General features: G+C 41.3%; 2 protein-coding genes across 6 annotated transcripts in view; one reads left to right on the forward strand and one right to left on the reverse strand.

Annotated features, from left to right (window-relative positions):
* Positions 1 to 3,879, forward strand: part of fbxl13 (F-box and leucine-rich repeat protein 13) — a 317,084-nt gene extending 313,205 nt beyond the window's left edge. For all 3 annotated transcript variants that reach the window (XM_087999504.1, XM_087999505.1, XM_087999506.1), the window contains exon 23: positions 3,648 to 3,879. In XM_087999504.1, the coding sequence (XP_087855630.1) occupies positions 3,648 to 3,774 (127 nt within the window). In that variant the 3' untranslated portion in view covers positions 3,775 to 3,879. The remainder of the gene's footprint in view (positions 1 to 3,647) is intronic.
* A 522-nt stretch (positions 3,880 to 4,401) lies between these two features.
* The window catches only part of fam185a (family with sequence similarity 185 member A), a 93,027-nt gene continuing 69,954 nt past the window's right edge, over positions 4,402 to 27,474 (reverse strand). Inside the window, exons 7-8 of one of the 3 annotated variants that reach the window (XM_043713826.2) lie at positions 8,250 to 8,384; positions 4,402 to 7,290 (exon numbers count right to left, since the gene is read on the reverse strand). In XM_043713826.2, the coding sequence (XP_043569761.1) occupies positions 7,175 to 7,290; positions 8,250 to 8,384 (251 nt within the window). In that variant the 3' untranslated portion in view covers positions 4,402 to 7,174. The other 2 variants (XM_043713830.2, XM_087999508.1) reach the window with 2 other exon arrangements.

Raw genomic sequence — 27,474 nt, forward strand, 5'->3', positions numbered from 1 at the left:
GTCCTCAGCAGAGGCCTCACCTTCATTCCCCTACGCTCCTGGATTAACGAATTCAACACACGGCGAGACGTCGAACAATTCTTCCGCCGCCTTCGCCTCCGCGTCTACTTCTCCAATTAGGACTCCCGCCCACCCTCTGACGACCCCTTCTCCCGCCTCCAACACACCCCATCCACCTGGATACCCCGTGCTGGCCTCTTACCCGCCCTCAACCTCTCCACCCCTCACCCACTCCAACCTCTCACCCTCGGAACGTGCAGCCTTCCACTCCCTCCGCTCCAACCCCAACCTCCCCATCAAATCGGCCGACAAGGGAGGCGCAGTGGTAGTTTGGCGCACCGATCTTTATATAGTGAGGCTAAACGCCAGCTCACGGACACCTCCTCCTACTGCCCCCTTGACCATGACCCCACCTCCCACCACCAAACCATCTCCCAGACCATCCATAACCTCAGCACCTCAGCGGAATTCACATCCACCGCCTCCAACCTCATAGTCCCACAACCCCGCACCGCCCGTTTCTACCTCCTGCCCAAAATCCACAAACCTGACTGCCCCGGCCGACCCATTGTCTCAGCCTGCTCCTGCCCCACCGAACTCATTTCTGCATACCTTGACACGGTCCTGTCTCCCTTAGTCCAAGAACTCCCCATCTACATTCGGGACACCACCCACGCTCTCCACCTCCTCCATGATGTTCGCTTCCCCGACCCCCAATGCCTTATCTTCAGCATGGACATCCAGTCCCTATACACCTCCATCCCCCATCATGAAAGCCTCAAAACCCTCCGCTTCTTCCTTTTCCGCCGTACCAACCAGTACCCTTCCACTGACACTCTCCTTCGACTGACTGAACTGGTCCTCACTCTTAACAACTTTTCTTTCCAATTCTCCCACTTCCTCCAAACCAAAGGAGTAGCCATGGGCACCTGCATGGACCCTAGCTATGCCTGCCTCTTGGTTGGATATGTGGAACAGTCCATCTTCCGCAGCTACACTGGCACCACCCCCCAACTTTTACTCCGCTACATTGATGACTGTATCGGCGCTACCTCGTGCTCCCAAGAGGAGGTTGAACAGTTTATCCACTTTACTAACACCTTCCACCCCGACCTCAAATTTACATGGACCGTCTCAGACTCCTCCCTCCCTTTCCGAGACCTCTCCATCTCTATCTTGGATGACCGACTCAAAACGGACGTACACTATAAACCGACTGACTCCCACAGCTACCTAGATTACACCTCTTCCCACCGTGCCCCCTGTAAAAACGCAATCCCATATTCCCAATTCCTTCACCTTCGCTGCATCTGCTCCCAGGAGGACCAATTCCAATACCGAACAACCCAGATGGCCTCTTTCTTCAAAGACCGCAATTTCCCCTCAGACGTGGTTGCCAAAGCTCTCTACCACATCTCCTCCACTTCCCGCTCCTCCGCCCTTGAACCCCGCCCCTCCAATCGCCACCAGGACAGAACCCCACTCGTCCTCACCTACCACCCCACCACCCTCCAGCTACATCGGATCATCATTTCCGCCACCTCCAAACGGACCCCACCACCAAGGATATATTTCCCTCCCCACCCCTATCAGCGTTCGGAAAGACCACTCCCTCCGTGACTCCCTTGTCACATCCACACCCCCCCACCAATCCAACCTCCACTCCCGGCACCTTCCCCTGCAACTGCAAAAAATGCAAAACTTGTGCCCACACCTCCCCCCTCACTTCCCTCCAAGGCCCCAAGGGATCCTTCAACATTCATCAGAAATTCACCTGCACCTCCACACATATCATTTACTGCATCCGCTGCACCCGATGTGGCTTCCTATACATTGGGGAGACAGGCCGCCTACTTGCGGCACGTTTCAGAGAACACCTCTGGGACACCCGCACCAACCCCAACCCAACTGCCCTGTGGCTGAACACTTTAACTCCCACTCCGCCAAGGACATGCAGGTCCTTGGCCGCCTCCATCGCCAGACCATGGCAACACGACGCCTGGAGGCAGAGCGACTCATCTTCCGCCTAGGAACCCTCCAACCACAAGGGATGAATACAGATTTCTCCAGCTTCATTTCCCCTCCCCCCACCTTTTCTCAGTCCCAACCCTCAGACTCAGCACCGCCTTCTTGACCTGCAATCTTGTTCCCGACCTCTCCACCTCCACTCCCTCTCCGGCCTATCACCCTCACCTTAACCTCCTTCCACCTATCGCATTCCCAACCCCCCTCCCCCAAGTCCCTCCTCCCTACCTTTTATCTTAGCCTGCTTAGCACACCCTCCTCATTCCTGAAGAAGGGCTTATGCCCGAAATGTCGATTCTCCTTCTCCTTTGATGCTGCCTGACCTGCTGCGCTTTTCCAGCAACACATTTTTAAGCTATTTTCTAGACCTGTCAAAGTATCTGACCCTGACTTTCAACATCCTAATTATCTGCTGTATAAGATACTTCTTGATGTGGCAGCTGCTTTTGTATTCATTCTCCTGCAGAGTGATGGAATTCTTAAAGTGTCATAATTACTGAGAGATCTTGGCTTTTCTTGTTCCAAAATAGCCATCCCTTAAATTTGGGCTATTGCCTGACATATTTGTAAATGGTTAAGACACTCTGATAGGTTCCCCTTGACAAGCATAAACGGTGGACATGATGGTCACTTGCATTAGCATGACTGCAGGATCAGTGGATGGGAGGTATTCCTCAGGAAGCCTCACAGGGGTCCTCAACCAACTACCTTTACAACTGGAACCTCCTGAAATACTGTTCCATAAGCAAGTCAAGAAAATCAATCTTCTACAATAAGAGACCTGCTAAATCATGATACTTACTGTCATTAGTGTAATGTGGTAGCTGAAACTGGCATTTTTTCAACTACTTGCCTGACCTATTCAAAGTATACATAGATACTTGGTGACCAAAATGTAGGCCACAGAACAAGCATGCCATGAATGAGATGTGTGCAAAGGCTTACTTCAAAATACATCTGCACAGTTAAATCAATTTCAAGTTACATGTAGGTCCACAGTACAAAATCATCCCAAAAGATGATTAGTGCAAAGTATAGTTTAAAATAAAGCTTTGATGGTGGTAGAATGGAAGGAGATCAGCTGTTACTTTAGTGTGCAGATGGTTTCACTTTATTTTTAAAAACTGTACAATTTTCCCCAGCACCCTAACAGAAATTCTGTACACTAAAGGTGTTCTAAAATTGAGTTGTTCACTGTAATGTAGTAAAAACAGATAAAGTACCACCCAGAGTTCTCTTCGCAACTGCATCAGCCTACATGAAACACATGTTGGAGAAAATGAGGACTGCAGATGCTGGAGAAGTCAGAGTCAAAAACAGTGGCGCTGGAAAAGCACAGGTCAGGCAGCATCCGAAGAGGAGGAGAATCAATGTATTGGGCATAAACCCTTCGGACATAAGCACATTCCAGATGAACGGCTTACACCTGAAATGTCAACGATCACTCCTCGGATGCTGCCTGACCTGCTGTGCTTTTCTAACACTGCAATGTGTTTCATGGTCGAAAACAGTAAAGTTAAAATGGTCTTCCACTCTCTTTCCCTCTATCTTTTTAATTTATTACAAAGTTTACTGAAGCATTTGTTTATTGCATCTAATAATGTTCTATTTCTTTAATTTAGAGAAGCTGTCAAAGCAGTAACCAATGTTCAGCATTTGGAATACAATGACGAGAACCCACCATTATGGTTTGGATATGATAACAAAGGGAATGAGCTGGTCACTAAAAAGGAAGATGAAGAGACATAAAATGCTTAATCATCAAATTGTTAAGCTTGTCAGAAATCTACTTCCTATATATAAGAATGTTTACTTTTAATAATCTATAGGTGTAACCGTTAACAATTACTTTGATTATTTGTGGAACAAAAAATAAATTTCACAATTAAAAATCGAAGATGAGATTGCATTTGTTATTGACAGAAGACCAGATTGATTACAGAAATCATCTTAATTCGCATACACAAAATATTATAATTAAAGTTTTGTACCAACAGTCAAGTTATTTTCAAATATTTAACTCTGGTATTTGATTTTTTGTAACAAGGATAGATAGCACAATGTTATACTAGTGCTTCAATTATAGTGGAATGATCGTTGCAAAAACAGGAAGTCAAGAATTGAATAAAATAATCAAAAAAATCTAGATATGATAACCAATGATGCATGTCATGCATTCCATCTAAATTTTACAGTTGAATATTATAGATTTTTAACTGTGATATTTTTGTTCAAAAAATATGTGTGCGCTCTTTTAAGTTAGAAAGTTTAATTTGTGCAACACTGGCTTATATACATCACTTCATGACATATGAAGGTAATTTTACGAATGAAACGTACATTTCACTGCAACAGTTTATTCAAAGTACTGCTAAATCAGTTTGAAAAAGTTTATTTAAACTACTTTTTGGATATTCGTATTTCAAAATGACAATTATTCAATAACAACAGTTTTCTTGTGAAATTAGATTGATGCATTTAAATTAGAAAAACTGTAACAAAAATAAATATCTGCATTTTTATTCAGCACCTTTCACAAGTTCAGAACGCCCCAAAATATGTTGCAACCATTAATCAGCGGAACATGTTTTAACGCACAGGAGGAAATAATTTCTCTTTAATAAGTAAATTTAGTTCAAATTCAAAGCAACTGTCAAAAGATGTAGGATGAAAATTGAATATGATAATATATGAAACCATAAATCAGAGACATGCCAGGAATCTGCACCTGGTTGTCTCAGTTTCAAAATGGTCATTTGTGCAATTTGAACTAAGAGGAACTAAATATTCAGTGCTGACTGCAACAATTGTTCTTTCTTTCAGACTCACTTGGGATTGTATTGAATTCTGGATTTGATCACAGTTGCATTCTCTTTCATTGGGTTTCCGAGTTGATTGTCAACTTTTCCATTGAAACAGTCACGATCTTAAGATCCATTGCTGCACTGACAGCTTGCATACCACAAAGTCAACAATTGCACGACTAGAGTAACTGGAAGTGTCCCGGCCAATCAGGGGCTTAATGGCATACCCCTTTCTGAAATGCACCTCTCGTCCTCTGTGTGCTGTTAATGTTTAAAGTGAGGGAGTGGTGGAGTTAGCGCACCCAAGTCTATCACACTTGGGATGGAATAGATGATCCTCCAATTGCAGTTTTCCTTTCTCCCTACTTTAGTCTGCCAACCTGTTTTTGGTAGGATTAATTTGGCTCAGCATATGCATCACAATTGTTGCTTGTTCACAGACCGGAACTTTCCTCAAAAATTGCTTCTATTCTTTGTATTTAATACTACTTAAATTAGAAATACTTGATCAGGTTTGATAGGAATGGATACAAAGCGGATACCATTACTTGAAGAGGGGTGGTATACTGGTTAGCATGCTAAAGTTTAAAGGGCATTCTGCTTAGAGTAGCCAACTAGCTGGACAATGCAATGCACAATCACCCACAACTATTACGTTACCTCAGAGGTTGGGTCCCCTACATTTAAGGATCTTTGCTTGATTTCACTTCATCAGTCTTGTTCAAGTTCCAAGAACCCAGGAGGCCTTCTGAAACCAAACTACTAGCTTCTCCTAGTTCTTTTATATTCTTCCTTGTCAAATATTTTTTACCATCCCCCATAGAATTAAACTTAAGTTGTGAGTTCAATTGCTACACATGGTGAAGGATCCTACTGTGTAAATAAAAACCCTCAGTTCAAGATGATTCTACGTCCATTTATTATTCTTGCACCTTACAGGTTGCTACTGGCTCTGCAAACAATAATGGTATCCTACCACATTCTGAAGAAGGGCTTATGACCGAAACGTCAATTCTCCTGCTCCTTGGATGCTGCCTGACCTGCTGTGCTTTTCCAGCAACACATTTTTCAGCTCTGATCTCCAGCATCTGCAGTCCTCACTTTCTCCTACTAGATTCTCCCAACCCTCACCCACTTCAGTCCCCATATCCTAATTCTTAGTCCTCTTTTATTCCCAAAGCATCAGGCTCAATGTCCATCTCTTCTCACTGCTGATTTCAGAAACACCCTGATTTCATACTCTCCTATATGCCACTCCTCTCAATTTCTGAACCTCCAGCCCACTCCTGCTTCAGTCATAATCCCCTGCCATGATTATTTTTGGGGGAGGGGAGAGTGTAGGGGAAGAGCAGGAAATTTAGTGCAATAATCAACTTGTAATTTACCATCATCATCAAATAAGTTCCCTGGCCTTCAGAGATAATGCTCCAGAGACCAATGTCTCATTTCAGATAATAGCAATAAAGCAAGGAGAGAGTGGAAAAATCTATGCTTGCACAGGCCCTGGCTTTTTAGAATACTGTGTTTATCCATGATCCCTAAAAGCAGAGGAACCACTCTAATCCTGGAACAAAAGCAGGCAAGGTATTATGTCTCAGCCAGTATAGAAATCTCCATTCTACAGACACCATGTTTTTTTCCCATCAATTGCAACTTTTATTTACCTAGTGATTTATGTTGTAAACAGTCTTTGTGCAGTGAAGGTTGATTGTAATTCATTATTTGGAAGTGTCCATGCTAAAGGTACAGCTTTATTGATTACTAAATTGGTTATTTGGGACAGTTACTAAGTGTCAATTTTTTGCTAGTGCCAGGTTTTTTTTTTAAAAAAGAGACGTCCCCTTTGGACAGGTTTCCGTAACTCAAATACATTTGTCATGTACAAATAGCAATCTGCATATTTATATTTAACTTTTGTTAAAGATCAAACAAGCATGCAGCATTTATTTCAATAGTTAATCTGCAACATAGCATAAGATGGTAAGTATTTTGTGGTAATTAATTTATTACAGGTTACTAAAATTATAGAATAGGTCAAGGTTGTGATTACACAAAAAGTGACTGACCATTACATTCTATTATTAGATTAATACTCTATGTTTATTTGAAGAAATTAAATGCTCTATAAAATTAAATGCCTAAAAATTGGCAAAAAATTGACAATTAATCAGTTACAGATAATTTCTGAACAATGTATGACAAATTATGATGACATGAACATGATTAAAATAATTTTCTTTACAAGTGAAATAAAGTAGCAAAAACACATCTAATAACAATACATGGAAACTCACAACTCATCGATATGGAGGAAACAAAAATCCATTTGCTTTAGTACAGATTTATTATAATGACTTTAGCTTCAGAGTGTCAATCCAACTACAGCTTTTAATGTTCAGCATACCACGCACTGCCTGAGCCTTGATTAAATGAGCACCTTCTCCTTTACCATTCAGAAAAGCTGAAATCCCAGGGGAAAAATGTATTACTTACTGAATTCATATTTCACCGTATAATACATTTGTGTTGACACAATCTATTCCTTCTGCAAGACATTTTTTTGCAAACCTCATCCAACTATCCTGTTCCCAAGTTGCTGTATTTTACAGTCATTGTTCTGTTTAAAAAACATTTTCAATGGTTTACATCATTGACATTTTTTTAGAAATATCATAAAATATAACCTGTGTATATTTATTTTTACAACTTGTAATTTAGAAATAAAGTAATTTTGACAAAATAAAATGAAATACTTCAAAACCTAGTTTACATTTATACAAAAATATATGCAAATGCTGGAAATGTAAAATAAAAATAAATTGCTGAGAAAACTCAGCAGATTAGGCAACACGTGTGTTCAGAGAAATGATATTTCAGATTGATAACTTTAACTTCTCCACAGATGCTTCCTGAACTGCTAAATATGTTCATAAGTTTATCTTGAAGTTGGATAATTAGCAACATTGAGAATTTACTTGCACACGACATACAAAATCAGTGGAATACATGTTAGTACCAGTTTCCAATTAAGCAAAAATAATTTCAGACAAATTATGATTTGAATAAATTGATCAGAATAAATTAAATTTATTAAGTTATTATATAACTTAAGCAGAATTTGAAAAAAATCAGTTTCAGAATCCCAATCAAATAAAAATGATAAATACTGAAAATTTGGATAATATAACTTTTTATTTTCAATTAAATACTTTAGTAAACCATCACTTTATTTCCAGAGCTAAAATTCTAACAAATAATAATGGATTCTGTGAGATGCTGTGTTTAATAGGGTAGATTTTCTAACATGTTGGTTGCTAGAAGTTAGAAGACAACAATTCAAGCTAAATTAAAGTTATTCTGCATATGAAGAATTCTTTTCACATCTAAATTTAGATATATTCCTCTAAAGATTCATCTTACCGTGAACAGTTTGGTGATCTTGCTGTGTGCTATTATCAATGTCATCCAGGTGAATCTCAGGACTGATCTCCACAATTGATCCAGATAGCTGTAGCTCAGCTTTTATGGCTTTAGGCAATTTTAACATGATAGAACCTGTCATGATCAAGACAAGTTATAGAATGAACAAAAAAGTAATAATACAAACACTTCGTAGAGGTAAAAACATATGTAAATACATCTTAAAACTATCAATACTCTAGTCGATGTGAAACGATATCATGAAACAAATACAGAGAATTTTTTCTTCAGTTCACACGACACATGGTATTGCTGGCCGAGCCAACATTTATTGTCTAATCCTAGTTGTCCTTGATATGGTGGCGGTCAGCTACTTTCTAAAACTGGTGCTGTCCATAAACTGTAGGTAGACCCACAATGCTGTTAAACAGAGAATTCCAGGGTTTTGACCAGATGACAGTGAAAGAAGTGATATATTTCCAAGTCAGGATAGTGAGTGGCTTGGAGGGAAACTTGTAAGTTGTGGTGTTCTTATTATCCGCTGCTCTTGTCCTTCTAGATGGAATTGGTTGAGAGTTTGGAAGATGCTGTCTAAGTAGCCTTGGTGAATTTCTGCAGTACACACTGCATCTGAGGTGGAATCACTGAATGTTTGTGGATGTGGGGTTGGTACCAATCAAGTGGGTTGCTTTGTCCTGGTCAGCGTCAAGCTCCTTGAATGTTGCTGAGTTGCGCTCATCCAGGCAAGTGGGGAATATTCCATCAGACTCCTGAATTATACCTTTTAGACAGTGGACATGTTTTGGGGAGTCAGGTGAGTTACTGCATAATTCCTAGTCTCTGATTTGTTCTTATAGCCACTCTATTTATATGGCTCATCCAGTTCAGTTTCTGGTCAGTGGCAACTTCCAGAGTGTGCATAGTGCAGGATTCAGTGATGACAACACCGTTGAATGTCAATGGTTGGTATAGATGGTCATTCGCTTGGCATTTGTAGGTCGTGAATGTTATTTGCCACTTTCACTCCAAGTTGGGATGTTGTCCACGTCTTGTTACATTTGGTTATGGAGTGCTTCAATATCTGAAAAGACACAAACGGTGCTGAACATTGTGCAATCATCGAACATCCCCAGTTCTGATCTTATGTTGGAGGGAAGCTTGTTAAGAAGCAGCTGAACATGGTGGGGCCTAGGACACTACCCTGAGGAACTCCTGCAGAGATGTCCTGGAGCTGTGGTGACTAACAATCACAACCTTTTTCTTATCAGAAATGTACGAGTCCAACCATCTGAGAGCATCTCTCTGATTCCCATTGACTCTAGTTTAGCTAAAGGTTTTTGATGACATATTTGATCAAATATTACCTTGACATCAAGGACCATCACTTCCACTTCATCTCTGGAATTCAGCTTTTTTTGTTTGATCCAAGGCTAAACTGAAGTCAGGAGCAGAGTGGCCCTGGCAGAATCCAAACTGGGCATCAGTGAGCAGGTTATTGCTGAGCAGGTATTGCTTGCTAGCATTGCTGGTGGCACCATCCACTCCCTTAGCTGATGATCAACAGTAGACTGATGGTGTGGTAGTTGGCTAGGCTTGCTTTGTGTATACAGGACATACCTGGATAATCTTCCAGATTATTCAATAGTTGCCAGTGTTGTAATTGTACCGGAAGAGCTTATTCTGGAGCACAAGTCTCAGTACTATTGCTGGAATGTTGGCAGGACCCATAGCCTTTGCAGTATCCAGTTTCTCTAAACTGTTACTTGATATCACATGGAATGAATCAAAATGTCTGAAGACTGGCATCTGAGATACTAGGAGGAGCTTGTGGAGGAGTGCAAGATGGATTATCCCCTTGGCACTTCTGGCTGAAGACTGTTGGCAATACTTCAGCTTCATCTTTTGCACTGATGTGCTGGACTCCCCCATCATTGAGGTTGGGGATATTTGTGGAACTTGTTCCTCCAGTGAGTTGTCTAATTGTCCATTACCATTCATGTTTGGATGTGGCAGAACTGCACAGCTTAGATTTGATCCATTTGTTGTGGGATCACCTAGCTTTGTCCAGCACGTTTTGCTTATACTATTTGGCGTGCAGGTAGTCCTGGTTTGTAGCTTCACCAGGCTGACACCTCATTTTTAAGTATGCTGGAGAAACTCAGATCTGGCCCAGATGAAACAATCTCAGATGCTCTCAGACCTGTTGAGTTTCTCCATCATTCTCCAAGAATCTTCATTTCAGATTTCCAGCATCTGCAGTATTTTGCCTCTACTGAAATGAAATTATATTGTACAAGTAGAGTGTAAACACATCCAGCCAAATATATTGTCACAGGTCATCTTATTGCTTTACACCAATTGTAGTTAACTTCCTTGAAGTAGGAGAATATACTGTAAGAATGCTATTATGACAGAACTGGATTCTAAAACTGAACAAATATTAAAAGAAACTTAACTGAAATTTTAACTTTGAAACTGGACTGAGTTAGTACCATTCAATACTAAGTTTCTAGTAGAAAAAAAAACACATTCACTGGAATTCTTGACAGTTCAATAAGTTTGTTGAGCCAGTTGCTGAGCTATAAATATTAGATTTAATTTCTACTTTGTACTGGGTTAGTTGGAAGCAGTGTAGATAGATTTAAGTCTATAAATTTCAGGCTCTCTGCAGCTTCTCAACCAGCAAGTGTTTTTAGCTCCAGTTTGGTGATTGAAATAACATTTCTGCTGACACTTTGGTTGAAATTTTAGTTGACACTAAAAGCACGCAGATGGCTGGACTAATCACACACCAAGTTCTCAACCCAAAAACATTCTGCCACAACTACAAGCAGCCTGTCCAGCACTATTTAATTGTAAAGCACCAGTGTTTAATTTTAAAACTCCCTCACACCTAAAAATGCACCTCCAACCATGGTGGTTACTGTGGGGATAAAGAATAAAGAATGGTACAGCACAGGAAGAGGTCCTTCAGCCCACCAAGACTGCACCAACACATGACACCTTTCTAAACTAAAGGCTTTTTGCCTCTATACAGTCCGTAATCCTATTCCCTTGCCTGTTTATATACTTCTTCAATGTTGCTATTGTATGTGCCTCCACCACCTCCTCCGGCAACACATTCCAGGCACTTCCCACCCTCTGTGTGCAAAACTTGCCTCTCACATCTCCTTTAAACTTTTACCCTATTACTTTAAACCTCTATCCCTGGTTATTAGCATTTCTACCCTGGGAGAAAGATTCCGACTATCCATTCTATCCATGCCTCTAATTTTGAGAACTTCTATCAGGTTGCCCCCCATCTTTCCACATTCATGTGAAAACAAACCAATCTCTCCTCATAATTAATATCTTTCAAATCTGGCAACATCCTGGTCAACCGTATCTGCACCCTCTCCGAAGCCTCCACATCATTTCTGGTAGTGTGGCAAACAGAACTGTACACAATACTCCAAATGTGGCCTAAAGAATGTTCTATACAGCCACAACTCAAAAAGCTCAATCAAGATCTTGCCCACACAAAGCCATGCTATCATTAATAAGTCCATAATTTTCCAAATGTGAGTAAATCCTACCCCTAAGAGCCTTCTCCAATAATTTCCCCACTACTGAGATGAGGCTCACCAGCCTCTATTTTCCTGGATTATCCCTGTTGCCCTTCTTAAAAGGAAAAACCCTAGTTAATCTCTAGTCCTCTCCAATCTCTCCTGTGACTGAAAAGGTACAAAAACTTCATACAAGGCCCCAGTAATTTCCTCACCTGCCTCCTTCAGAATTCTGGGGGACCTCAATGTCTAACTTAAATATTTTTCAAATCACTCAATACCTTTTTTATATTGAAATCCTCTAGAAGATCAACATATTCCAAGATTGACGGTCTAGCACATCCTTTTCGTTGTCAATACTGATGCAAAATATCCATTTAATAACCTTGGATCAGACAGCATCCATGGAGAGGGCAAAGTAACATTTCAAGTCTAGATAGCTCTGTATCAGAGCTCTGATGAAGAGTCATTTAGACTCAAAACATTAGATTGCTCTCTCTCCATGTCTGACCCGCTGTGATCTCCAGCATTTGTTATTTTCAGTACAGGCTCCGACATCTTCAGTACAAGGTTGCTCCTTGATTAATAAGCTCACCCACTTAGATTCCTTGTAGTGGGGAAAGAAGCCCTTTGGTCCAATGAGTCTACACTGATCCTCTGAAGAGCATCCGACCCAAACCCAGCTCCCCATCCTATCCCTGTAACCACGCATTTACCATGGCTAATCCAGCTAGACTACATATCCTTACACACTATGGACAATTAGCATGACCAATGTATTGTCCATCCCTAGCTGCCCTTGGGAACTTAAGAACTAGGAGCAAGAGTGGGCAATTCAGTCGCTCAAGCCTGTTCTACCATTTAATATAATCACAGCTGATCTCATTTCAGCTTAAACTTCACTTTTTTGTTCACTCTCCAAAACTCATCAACATATTGCTAACTAAAAACTGATCTCCTCCTTAAAATTTTTTTTATTTTCCTGGCATCCGTAACAGTCTGGGGCAATGAATTCCACAGATTCAGGACCCTTTGAGAGAAGTAATTTTTCCTCACCCCCTGTTTTAAATCTGCTATACCTTATCATAAACTACTGAACTTGCATGCTACATTGATCGATGTGATGTAATGTAAGATTCTCTCTATGTCTACCATCCGGGGAATCAGGAGGCGAGTTATTCACTGCAGGATTCCGAACTCCTGACCTGCTCTATAGCCAATATATTTATATGGAGCATCTTGTACAGTTTCCAGTCAATGGCAACCCCCAAGGATATTGACAGTGGGAGAATTGGGGGGATATATCCAAACCTTTAATGTGATCAAAAGCTTAGCTGGACTGGTGAAAGCTAGATTAGGGGTCAGTGAGCAGGCTATTGTTGAGCAGGTACTGCTTGACAGCACTGCTGATGATGCCTTTCATATATTTACTGATGGTCAAGGCTAGATTGATAGGGCAATAATTGGCCAGATTGGATTTGTCCTGTTTTTTTTTTGTGTGCAGGATATAACTGGACAGTTTTCCATATTTTCTGGTAGATACCAGTGTTGTACTTTTACTGAAATAGGCCAGCTTAGGTATATTCTGGATTAGTATGGTGCTGGAAAATCACAGCAGTTCAGGCAGCATCCGAGGAGCAGGAAAATTGACGTTTTGGGCAAATGCCCTTCATCAGGAATACAGGCAGAGTGCCTGAAGGGTGGAGAAATAAATGAGAGGACGGTGGGGGTGGGGAGATAGTAGCATAGAGTAAATGTCCTGGGAGTTGCAGTGGGAGAGGGACTCCCTGAGATTCTTGTAGAGATGCCTGCTTTGAAGAAGTTTTCCTCCTCTCTCTACCTCGGATGCTGCCTGAACTGCTGTGCTTTTCCAGCACCACTCTAATCCAGAATCTGGTTTCCAGCATCTGCAGTCATTGTTTTTACCTCGTTGATTTTAATCCCACTGCAAGGATGCCTGCTTTGAAGAAGTTTTCCTCCTCTCTCTACAAGAATCTCAGGGAGTCCCTCTCCCACTACAACTCCCAGGTCATTTACTCTATGCTACTTTCTCCCCACCCCTACCCTCCTCTCATTTATCTCTCCACCCTTCAGGCACTCTGCCTGTATTCCTGATGAAGGGGTTTTGCCCAAAACGCCGATTTTCCTGCTCCTCGGATGCTGCCTGAACTGTTGCGCTTTTCCAGCACCACACTAATCCAGAATCTGGTTTCCAGCATCTGCAGTCATTGTTTTTACCAGCTTAGGGGTATGGCCAATTCTGGAGCATATGTCTTCCACTCTTATCCCCCTTATTGCTTCTTCCCAACTGTTCAATATTGGAGAACACAGAGTCATCAGCCAAGGGAGGATAATTCATAGTAATTAGGGGTTTCCTTGTATGGAGTCAATGTCAAGTACTCCCAGGAAACCTCCCTCTTATCTGTAGAGCACTGTGCTACAACCTCTGCTTGGCTGTCTTGCCTGTGCGCCAGGTCATAGTCAGAGGTGGCAATGGATTGTGTTTGGGAACAGTGACAGTGGACAATCATTATTCACTGACGATTGCACAATGTTCAGCATCATTCACAACTCATCAAATACTGAAGCAGTCAATGTTCAATTACAACAAGATCTGGACAATATCCAAGCTTGGACTGAAATGTGGAAGTTAACATTTGCGCCACATAAATGTCAGACAATGACCATCCCTAATAAGAGAGAATGCAATCACTACCACTTGACATACAATGGTGTTACCATTACTGAATTCCCCCACTATTAACATCCAGAGTCGGACTATTTACTATGGATTATTCCATGCACCTCAACCAACCATCCAAGCCCCTGGCATTAAACAAGTCCCACTGTATACAGGGGATGTTAAAAATCACCCACTACAACAACCCTATGTGGTTTTTTTTACATTTCTCCACAATCAGTTCGCATACCTATACTACAATCACATCAAATTGTTTGCACCCTTCCTATTCCTGAGCTCTACCCATATGGCTTCACTAGTTGAGCCTTCCAAGGTGTCGTCTTTCAGTACACTTGCGATGTTCTCCCTTATCAGTAACGCAACTCGCCACTTCCTTTTGATCCCTATCTATCTCACTTAGTCTTTGAAAGTTCCCTTAATCTCTGTTATCTTCAGAACACTCTTTGCTGTTTCCAGTGATATGTCTCAAATGTAGTATAGGATCTGGTGCATTCCTCCACTTGTATTCTTTACTCGTACTACTGTACTCTGTTTCAAAATAATCCTGGATTATCTCCAAACATCATATTACACATCACTAGGTTAGCACACTGTAATTTGAGCCCCGCTAATGCTAAGGTTATCACTAAGGTAAAGATTTTGACAAGTATGAAGAATTGCCCAATTTACTTGCCTTTCAGATCCAAGTTAACAGAAGATTCAGACCAAGATTCTTTATTTGAAAAGAATGACTATTTATTACTAATAAATTGTTTCTAGCTACAAATAAACAATTTCAAACCAGTGGCATATAACTCTACCAGTTAATGCTTTAATGCACTTATAAATTCCCTGTCTATACACACATATTAACACAAAGGAAAAGAAGCATGTATGCTGTGGGCAGTGAGAAAGACCAGGAAGGCAGTCCCTGTTCACAGAGTCCACTGAGATGGTCCTTCTGGTTTGTCAGGAAATGCTACTCCTTGATTCTCCTCCTCCAGATACTTTCACATACTTGTAGAAGGTACAGGATGGTTGACTTCCACTTATAAAATCTTTGGGTAACTGGTTAGGTGCAATGGCTTGCTGTAACTGTTGATGGAAAAGAAATAATGGCTTTTTTCAGGCTTGAGATGCTTTTCCTGCAGATCAAAAACCTTTTTCCTCTAGGAGTCAGGAGCTGAGGATACTTGCAATCACTGAGGTAACAAATGCCTTGCAACTGAACATGGAATTGTTAGCATAATGCTTTATATGTTCCGGGAGTTACCATATGGGGGAAAAAAAAGTAGTAGACACTATTAGAACGAATACTGTGTCAGCTAGATAGTTTAACCTAAGACTGAGATATGAGCTGCAGTATAAAGGATAGCAACTGCCTAATTAAAATCTTTCAGCTTTGTACACATGCAATGGAAAAGCACTGGCTGTGACTTATTAGTCTGTGGATTGTGTGTTTAGGATGATGGCTTCATTTTTGTGTAGAGATATGACAGTTATTTTGTAAAAAAATCTTTTGCTAACTTATTTCCCATTTTAAACACTGTAGTGTTTAATCAATTAATGCTTTCCTTAGTGCATTGTGGTTTTGTTTAATGGAGGGATAACACATGGTGTGATGTTTAGTCCCTGAAAGTCAAGAGTAGCCATTGAGTAACCTTCAAAAAGAGCCCTCAAAGAGTATATATCATTCCTGGCTACTTAGAGAAATTTAGATTAGATTAGATTACTTACAGTGTGGAAACAGGCCCTTTGGCCCAACACCGACCTGCCGAAGCACAACCCACCCAAACCCATTCCGCTACATTTACCCTTTCACCTAACACTATGAGCAATTTAGCGTGGCCAATTCACCTAACCTGCACATTTTTGGACTATGGGAGGAAACCGGAGCACCCGGAGGAAACCCACGCAGACACAGGGAGAATGTGCAAACTCCACACAGTCAGTCGCCGAGGCGGGAATTGAACCCGGGTCTCTGCCGCTGCGAGACAACAGTGCTAACCACTGTGCCACCGTGCTGCCCAATTAGGCCCATTCCAATTAGGTGTATGCAGCCACTAGGTATCTAGAAATGAAGGATGAGATATGACTGCCTGAGTCATTCAAGAAATTATGGTGTTTTTTGTGGCTGTTGAATTGAATATTTGAACTTTGTTAAACCACTAGTTTATTGTTGCCCATTTCCCAAGGGGAGAATCTGCCAAAACAGGCTTCTCATTTGAAAAGCAAATGAAGATATCTTTGAGCATAAGAAAGTGACATAAGATCATCGCAGAAAAGCCTAAAGTCTATTTCTGTGAAATGCTGAGCAGGAAGTAAGGAACCAGTCCTGGGATTGAGTTAGTGAGAAACATGCAACAGTTGTGAGTGAAACAAAGAATATTGAAGGCTATGGAAGTTCCAGTCTAATGGATATAAACACTGGATCTTTCCATGTCATTATTGTCTTCCACGCAAAGGACGAAGGATGCTAGTGAGAAATGACCAAGGAGAATTCTGGCAGAAGTCAGTTCAGTCACCACGACTGAGAAGGGGATTGCGGACATTGGCTTGGCTTCTCAGGGATCACATTTGCACCTGGATAGAGAAAGGTACTTACTTTTTGTAGCTGTAGTATGTTAGGAATAGAGAGCAGGAGTAAGAGACCAGAGTTTGATGACTAGTGGGTACAGTTGTGTAATCAATTCCTGGATTGTTGTCTGTAGTTGATAAAGTTTGAAATGGCAGGAGAACCTGGCCCCATGGAATGCTCCTCCTGCAATTTGTGGAAAATCAGAGACACTCCAGTGTTCACGTGGACTATGCAATGCAGCAAGTGAAATGTTGGCATTGGCAATTGGGTTTAGAAAGAAGATAACAGAGCCCAAGTACTCCAGGTAGTGAAATATTGGAATTAGGCAATAATTGGTAGCTTTTTTACCGGCATGAGCATGAAGACAGAATGTTAAAAAAAAACTCAACATGGAATTCCAAAAGGAAGAAAAATGAGAGGAAAACAGCAGAGGAAGATAAGGAATGGAAATGAGAAAACTAGATTTTAAAATGTAATGAGAAGAGAAAACTCCACAGGGAATATGACTATCAGCTTAAAAGAATGCAGGTTAAACAGGATATGTCAGATACTGATACAGGCCTTGGTGGGAGAATTTGAATTATAAGTAAAGTCTAGTAAGAATGCATTTAAGTTTGCAGAGGCCCCAAGAAAATTTAAGAAAAATGATGCAGACGCATCCTTCACATCATTTGAGAAAATGGCTAGGCAGATGAATTGGGCAAAAGACGACTGGCCATTGCTCTTAGAGAGTAAACTGTCTGGTAATTGTCCGGAAATTTATGCTTCAGAGGCTTCTCAGGATTATGAGAATATCCTATTGGGACCATATGAGCCTGAAGTATATAGGCAAAGATTCCAAAATTTAAGGGAACAGCCAAAAAAACTACATGGAATTTGAAAAGGTATATAATTTTGACAGATGGATATGAACATTAGAACTGAAACCACATATGCAGCTCTCAGGAAGATTATTCTGTCAGAAGAATTTAAAAATTCACTATCTTTCATAATAAGAACTCACATTGAGAATCAAAAGGTTGCCACTGCTGGACAGGCAACACTAATGGCTGATGATCAGTTATCCATAAAACCCAACCTTTTTCCGGTCACCCTCACATATTCGAAGGTTAAAAAAAAGTGAAAGAAAAGCAAGTAGCCAAGATATGAAAAGATGGTTGGGAATGCTCCAAGGTCACCAACTGAGATTAGAAAGGCAAGGACAGAGGTGGCAAACACAAGCCAAGATGTTTTCATAGTAGCAAAGTGCAACACAATTGTTCAAAATGTTGAAAGTTGTAGGGGCTCCCACGGAACTTATTGGAGCTTGCAAGATTGAGTCCGATAAAGAACCTGAGAAGGAATGGGCCCTAATTCAGATTTTAGCTTTAACTGCAACTTAGAGAACCAATGGTCAACACTGCTGAGTGCAGACAAAATAGCTAGTAGATGAAAGATGAAAAGCATTTTTATCTAAAGGGAAGGTAACCTCTGTCTTCAAAAGGTTGTATCTCCAAGCTCATAACAATGCTAAGATAGAGGGGCTGCCCAAACTCTCATGCTAAAAGGCATTAACTTTCTATCCATAAAGTTCAATGAAAGCCAAATGTGATTGCACAAGACAGTGCGGAAGATTTGCACCAGGAGATGCTTGGCTGGAGTAATTCAGCTATAAAAGAGACTAGACATGCTGGGGTTGTTTTCAAAAGAGCAGAGAAGGCTGAGGGTGTATATGATTGAGATGCACAAAGTTTAAGGGGAATAGATAGAACATAGAACATTACAACGCAGTACAGGCCCTTCGGCCCTCAATGTTGCGCCAACCTGTCATACCAATCTGAAGCCCATCTAACCTACACTATTCCATGTACGTCCATATGCTTATCCAATGACGACTTAAATTTACTTAAAGTTGGCGAATCTACTACCATTGCAAGCAAAGCATTCCATAACCTTACTACTCTCTGAGTAAAGAAACTACCTCTGACATCTGTCCTATATCTATCACCCCTCAATTTAAAGCTCTGCCCCCTCGTGCTCGCCGTCCCCAGCCTGTATCTCAGTATTGTCCCTGTCCACCCTATCTAACCCTCTGATTATCTTATATATCTCTATTAAGTCACCTCTCAACCTTCTCTCTAATGAAAACAGCCTCAAGTCCCTCAGCCTTTCCTCGTAAGACCTTCCCTCTATCCCAGGCAACATCCTAGTAAATCTCCTCTGCACCTTTTCCAAAGCTTCCACATCCTTCTTATAATGCGGTGACCAGAACTGTACACAATACTCCAAGTGCGGCTGCACCAGAGTTTGGTACAGCTGCAGCATAACCTCATGGTTCCGGAACTCGATCCCTCTATTGCTAAAACACTGTATGCCTTCTTAACAACCCTGTCAACCTGGGTGGCAACTTTCAAGGATCTGTGTGCATGGACACCGAGATCTCTCTGCCCATCTACACTACCAAGAATCTTACCATTAGCCCAGTACTTTGCATTCCGGTTACTCCGATCAAAGTGAATCACCTCGCACTTGTCCGCATTAAACTCCATTTGCCATCTCTCGGCCCAGCTCTGCAGCTTATCTATGTCTCTCTGTAACCTACAACATCCTTCGTCACTATCCACAACTCAACCGACCTTAGTGTCATCTGCAAATTTGCTAACCCACCCTTCTACGCCCTTATCCAGGTCGTTTATAAAAATGACGAACAGCAGTGGACCCAACACCGACCCTTGCGGTACACCACTAGTAACTGGACTCCAGGATGAACATTTCCCATCAACCACCACCCTCTGTCTTCTTTCAGCAAGCCAATTACTGATCCAAACTGCTATATCTCCCACAATCCCATTCCTCCGCATTTTGTACTATAGCCTACTGTGGGGAACCTTAGCGAACGCCTTGCTGAAATCCATATACACCACATCAACCGGTTTACTCTCATCTACCTATTTGGTCACCTCTTCAAAGAACTCAATAAGGTTTGTGAGGCACGACCTACCCTTCACAAAACCGTGCTGACTATCCCTAATCAAATTATTCTTTTCTAGATGATTATAAATCCTATCTCTTATAACCTTTTCCAACACTTTACCAACAACTGAAGTAAGGCTCACTGGTCTATAATTACCAGGATTGTCTCTACTCCCCTTCTTGAACAGGGGAACCACATTTGCTATCCTCCAGTCTTCTGGCACTATTCCTGTAGACAATGATGATTTAAAGATCAATGCCAAAGTCTCGGCAATCTCCTCCCTAGCTTCCCAGAGGATCCTAGGATAAATCCCAACCGGTCCAGGGGACTTATCTATTTTCACACTCTGCAGGATTTCTAATACCTCTCCCTTGTGAACCTCAATCCCACCTCGTCTAGTAGCCTGTATCTCAGTATTGTCCTCGACAACATTGTCGTTTTCTAGAGTGAATACCGTCGAAAAATATTCATTTAGTATTTCCCCCATCTCCTCTGACTCCACACACAACTTCACACTACTATCCTTGATTGGCCCTAATCTTACTCTCGTCATTCTTTTATTCCTTAAATACCTATAGAAAGCCTTAGGGTTTACACTGATCCTATCCGCCAACAACTTCTCATGTCTCCTCCTGGCTCTTCTGAACTCTCTCTTTAGGTCTTTCCTGGCTACCTTGTAACCCTCAAGCGCCCTAACTGAGCCTTCACACCTCATCCTAACATAAGCCGCCTTCTTCGTCTTGACTAGAGATTCCACTTTCTTCGTAAACCACGGCTCCCGCGTTCTCCAACTTCCTCCCTGCCTGACAGGTACACACTTAGCTAGGAGCTTTTCCTTGAATAAGTTCCACATTTCTAATGTTCCCATCTCCTGCAGTTTGCTTCCCCATCCTATGCTTCCTAAATCTTGCCTAATCGCATCGTAATTGGCTTTCCCCCACTGTAACTCTTGCCCAGTAGTATACACCTGTCCTTTTCTATCACGAAAGTAAACATAACAGAATTGAGATTGCTATCACCAAAGTGCTCACTTACTTCCAAGTCTAACACCTGGCCGGGCTCACTACCCAGTACCAGATCTAATGTGGCTTCGCCTGTCTACATACTGGGTCAGGAAGCCCTCCTGCATACACGGGACAAAAACTGACCCGTCTATAGAACTCATACTATAGTATTCCCAGTCAATACTTGAAAAATTGAAGTCCCCCATGACAACTACCCTGTCTCTTTCACTCCTATCGAGAATCATCTTTGTTATCCTTTCCGCTACATCTCTGGAACTATTCGGAGGCCTATAGAAAACTCCCAACAGGGTGAACTCTCCTTCCCTGTTTCTAACCTCAGCCGACGAGTCCCCAAACATCCTTTCTGCAACTGTAGTCCTGTCCTTGACCAACAATGCCACACTTCCCCGTCTTTTACCATCTTCTCTGTTTTTACTGAAACATCTAAATCCTGGAACCTACATTCTTGTCCCTGCTCAAGAAACAAACCTACATTTCTTTGTTTTGAACTTAAGTACACCAGTGCTTAACACAACGTTTCAACATGCTGCAATATCACAATTGATCCACAGAAATGGCAGCGGTGGGATTTGAGCCCATGCCTCCTTAGAGACTGGAACCTGGAACTAGTGCGCTAGACCACTCGGCCACACTATCAGCTGCCTAGGGTACATTGGTAGAAATGTTTCCACTTAATGGAGGGGTCAATAACCATGGCGACACAGTTTTAAGATAAAGAGGAGAATGTTTAATGGGGATTTGAGAAAAACCTTTCTCACCCTGAGATCTGCTCATATCTGGATCTCATTGCCTGAAAGGGTGGTAGAGGCGGAACCCTGAAGACATTTAAGAATTGCTTAGGTGAACACTTAAAATGCCACAGCATTAAAATTTTAAACTAACTGCTGGAAAATGGAATTAGAATAAATAAATTTGATAACCAGCTTGGACTCAAAAGATCAAAGGGCCTCTTTCTGAGCTATCATCAAGACTCTATGACTCTAAATGGGATAGGTGGACAGTACATGTCAGTTCCATTGCACAAAGTCTAATTGGAGTGTAACTTGTCTGAACCAATGGTAATCAGGGTGGTTAAGAGGGAGTACAACTTATCTTCAGAACTCAGACTTAACTGAAGATAACGGTGATTTACTTCTGGGGAAAGATTTGTCAGAAGTGAAAGTTAAAGCTTTGCCTTTCATCATGGAAAGTCCAGTTGGAGACAAGGAGACTGAACAATTGAAGGAATAGGTCATGGTATATTTCCATCCTCTGTAGTGACTAGAGCAATGGCTAAACAAATTCAATAACCAGAGGTCATAGTAATATCACAAGCAGATGTTAAGGTAGCTGAAACTCAATTGAAAAATTCAGAAGACCACAACAATAGGGTTGGCAGTGCCTCATTCCTTTCTAAGATTGAACTACTGAAGGAGTAGTGGCAAGTGCCATTAACATCAGGAGCTAAAAATATCTGCTTTTGTCATAACAAATAGGTTAGACCAATGTCAACGCCAAAGAATATCCCAGCTATATCGCAAGTCATAGCAGAGACTCATATCTGTGAAGTTTATTTGGATGATGATATGGTTTAGAGCAACACATAAACAAAAATGTGAGCCAAGTAGAAGGCCCATTTAAACACTTGTTGTTGGTTGGCTTGGTAATAAATTTAGCCATAAGTGAATTCGGAAAAGCAAGAGTAATTTACCAAGGACATATTGAAGGTCAAGGACAGTGTTCCCAAGGACAGTGCAAGTGAAGGCTCTAATAGAATACATTTTTCCAAAAAGTAAAGAAAAAAAATCATGATTTAGGTATGTGTGAACGTTTCTAGATGTTTATGGATAATTTCAGCATGATAGCATGATCTGGTCAGCAGAACACCAAGCTGATGGCAATCCTGATAAATGCACCTGTAATAGTCCGCCGCTGATTTTTCAAAGCCATTCGAAATGGCAACTGATGGAAGTAATTTAGGGATAGGTTCAATCTCATTGCACAATGAGGAGTCAGGAATAGAGAAGCCAGTGTGATACTTCTCTAAGAAACTAAACCACTATCAAAAAATGTACTCTACTGCAGAAAAACGGACTTTGGGATTGTTGTGACCCATCAAGACTATGAAGCCTACATCTGACAGTATCAAGGAAATACTCATTTACACTGATCACAATCCCAATGGCCTTCATTGAAAAGTTTAAAACACAGAATGAATGACTATTCAGGTGGAGTCTTTTGTTGCAACCATTTACACAAAGATTATTCACGCTATTGGAAAAGATAATGTAATTGCTGTTGCATTGTTTCAAATGTAAAATGTAGGAACAAATTAAAGGTTTAAGAAAATTATATAATGTTATATGGATTGGAGGGAGGGAAGGAGAAGAAGAATGAATGAATACAAATCTTGTCTTCTGATGTTTGTGTATCACATATTTTGTGGTATTGTGGTATTTTCCTTTTCAGAGAAGATATCTTGACTGCGCCCAAACCACCCCCTTCTTTGAAGGTCGTCTGTTGTTCTGTTCACTGTTTGCCAATTGAGGATTCTGACTCTGGGTGGTCCAATGTCATTTTCCAGCTGCATGTAATCCTCATGATACAATGATCATTGTCTTATAAATGTTCTCTGTCACTTAATCTAGTTGGTTCATTTCATTTGTAAGAACCAGGACAGGCAGTGCCATTTTTCTTGTTGGACTCGACACACACTGCTGTAGGAAATTCTCCTGAACCCAATAGAAGGATGCTTGTCCTTTGCTGCTCCTCACACTACGATTATATCAAACAATACATGGATAATTAAACACCCATGATAACAACTCTACAATGGTTACACCTTTAATTTCTTTGCAGGTTTGTTCCTCTGTACCTTTCCTATTAGCTGGTCTACATATTATACTAGATAATGTAACTACTCCCTTCTTATTCCTTTGTTCTAGCCAAATCCATGAATCCTCTGAAGCATAATTTTTATCCAGCACTGCAGTGCTCTCCTAAATCAAAAATGCCATCCTCCTCCATTTTACCTTTGCTAACTTTTCTGAACAGTTTGTAAATAGGAATATTTCACATCCAGATCTGCCCTTCCTTAAGCCAGGTTTCCATTATTGCGACATTACCATAACGCCACAAGGCTATCTGTTCCTCTGTCTTACTAACTTGAATCTGTGCATTCGTGCGCGCACATACACGCACAATATTGCTTTCTAATATTATTTCCTGCTTCTAACACCTCAGCTGAGTTGGTTTAAAACCACCTTAACAGCACTAGCAAAATGTCCTGCAAGGAAATCAATCGTGCCTGTTAGTCAACCCATTCAGCTTGCATTCACCATCTCCCCTAAAATCAGCCTCTCTGTTTCACCCGCTTTTCAGCCTTGGGTCTTATCTTCTTATCTGAAAATGTGTTGCTGGAAAAGTGCAGCAGGTCAGGAAGAAGGGCTTATGCCCGAAACATCGATTCTCCTGCTCCTTGGATGCTGCCTGACCTGCTGCGCTTTTCCAGCAACACATTTTCAGCTCTGATCTCCAGCATCTGCAGCCCTCACTTTCTCCTCTTATCTTCTTATCTCTGCTGGAGTGATCTAGACATTGAAATCGTATTTTAAGGAGGCCAGTGGTCTGTTCCACTATGGCAGTGGTGGGGGCATGAGCCATGTTGTATCTTTATTTTGTGCCAGGTAGAGTGTTTCCTAAACATATCATGAGTCATGTTTGGAAGGGGAATTTGCTCTTTCCCAGTAGCCATCACTGTGCAGCACTTGGAAGGTGACAGGAATTTAAAAGCTCTCTAATATGGAAGAGTCACAGCAGCTCCAAGGATACCTAATACAGACATCTAGAATTTGGTGTTGACAGTCACATATAATTTGAACAATTACAGAGTGTAAGCCTTTTCTGTTGACAACTCTGCATGTTGGTGATAGAACACACTCAAGCATGACTGCAGTCAAAGGAAGTCAGTGATTATGGGAGCTCCCACATCCCAGGATGATGGACTTGCCTTGTCACAAGGGAAGGATATGAAGAGATAACTGCACTCTGATTAAAAATGGCATCAATAACATTCCAGATGCATTCACAGGTCGATGATTGGGAGATGCCACCTGAAACTCCCTTTGCTCCTTGAAAGAGCTGCTGGGTTTAAAATTCAGGAGGCTGTGATATTGATGGTGATGGTGATGATTATGGTGATGGGACTGCCACCTTCTCCTTCTGTGCATAAGTCCTCCTCCAACAGATTGCAAAGTTCAGTGATGATGGAGTAGAATACCCCGAATACTACCACAGTGATAATTCCCAAAGCAATCCAATACAATGAAGCACATCCCCAGATTGGAGTTGTTCACGTTCTCCAGGACTCCATGACTGCTCCCTGACCATTATTAGCAAATCCCATAACTGACTATCCCTACTCCCTAGACTGACTTGGCAGGACAACTTCACCTGACCAATGCCCACACTATCCCTGGACTGATAGGTGAACAGCAACCTAAAATGATTTAACATTGTTTACACTTGATCTGTAAGATCTACCGCAGCCCAATCCCCAGGCTGCAAGGATATGGAATCCCACATTCTGTTAGGACCAAGTGCTTGATTGATCATGGCCAAGCCCCTTAAGTGTAAGCAGATGAGCCAATAGACTGACTGTGGTGATACTCACTGACTATAGTTTTCCTTCACCCCACAGAGGACTGCTCTCCTTTGACTTGCACACATTACCAATTGCTTGGTACACATGCAGTGTGTTTGCTGCATAAAATACTGACATGTGCTACAGCTCTGTCACTGATCTAACATATCCACATCATTCTGTGACTAAAAGTTTGACAGTTCAGTACTCCACACCATCACAAGCTGGCCATAGAGCTTGAAGGGATAGCTGAAAGAGTTGTATGATGGCTGGAACAAGCATTTACACTGTCTACTTTCTTGATGGAGGAGAACTGGAGGAGGCACATAAATAAAGTGAGTTGAGGTTTTAATGAGATGCAAATACATGAAAATAACAGGGTTGCTCTACAATGCCGAGATGCTCATATCAATATTCAAGGTTCGAGGGAAAATTGGAACAAATTTCTCGACTTCGAGAACCTGATTTTCTTCATTCTCGCCATATCTTCCCACCTTTCTTGCCAATATCCACACAGGGAGGGGAAAACTCTGCTCCATGAGTTTTATTAATGTCCCTGGAAAATCTCCAAAGAAAGCAACATAAAGATAATTGATTTCAGAAGAGATCTTTACAAAAGAACAGAATAGGAGCAAGAGTAGCCCTGTCAGGCCCTCAAGCCTCTCAACTACTCAGATAGACAATGGCTGATCTGCTGCAGGCCTCAATTCCTCTTGCATGATAAGTGAACATAGCCATCAACTCAGCAATATTTCATAAATCTTAACTATCTCCTCTTTAAATATTTGATGATATAGCCTCCACAGCTCTCTGGCGTACAGAATAGCAGACATTCACTACCTTCTCACTGCAACTGACAGAAGACATTCTTCTGCATTTCAGTTTTAAACAAGCGTTCCCTTATTCTTTAATTACGTATCCAACTTTGAGATTCCCCCATCAGTGGAGACATCTTCTCAATGTCCACCCTATTAAGACCCCTCACAATCATGTATACTTCATAAGATCACCATTCATTCTTCTCCACTCTAATGAATAAATACCTAACCTGTTCAGCTATCCTTGAGATGTCAACTTCTTCATCCCAAGAGTCAGCCTAGTGAATCTTTTGTGAACCTCCAACTCCAGTGTGCAATTTTTTTTTTAAAATACGAGGGCCAAATCTGTAAAGAGTACTCTAGCTGTAGCTTCACTAATACCTTTAGTAGCTGTAACACAAAATACCTGTTTTTAAAAGTTCAACCAGCTGGCAAAAAAACATTCCATTTGCCCTCTTAATTACATGTTGCAACTGCATGTTAACTTTTTGTGTTTCATGTACAAGAATACCCAGATCCCTCTGCACTGCACCTTTTTTGGAGTCTCTCTCCAAATAAATAATAGTTTGCCATATGATTCTTTCTACTGAAGTGTGTGACCTTAGAATTTCCTGCATTAAACTACGCCGGCCAAGTTATTGCCCACTCACTCAACTTATCTATATCCCACTCACTTTGTGTTTACTCAGAACCTACCAGCATCTGTAAACTGCATTGTTTTTAGTGTAAAGGAAGTAATAGCAGCTTCTCAATTTGGAGCACTAAACAGTCAAAGCATGAACATCATGCTAAGTCAACATTACAGGTTATACAGCAGACTTTGGTCTGTCAGGAGGCTGACCTGATTCCAGTGCAAGAGGTTGGCTCAGGTCAATTCTGTACATTAGATGAAACTAGTTTGGGGATTACAGCCAGGGTGCTGTGAACACAATCAGACACAAGGGAGGATCTCATAATGATCAAAGTGGATGGAAGAATGGTTAGTTCACAACTGGTCATCAGGGA

This window comes from Chiloscyllium plagiosum, unplaced genomic scaffold (assembly GCF_037043375.1).
Source record: "Chiloscyllium plagiosum isolate Xiang-an unplaced genomic scaffold, Cpla_swu_hap1 HiC_scaffold_23, whole genome shotgun sequence".
NCBI classification, from domain to species: Eukaryota; Metazoa; Chordata; class Chondrichthyes; order Orectolobiformes; family Hemiscylliidae; genus Chiloscyllium; species Chiloscyllium plagiosum.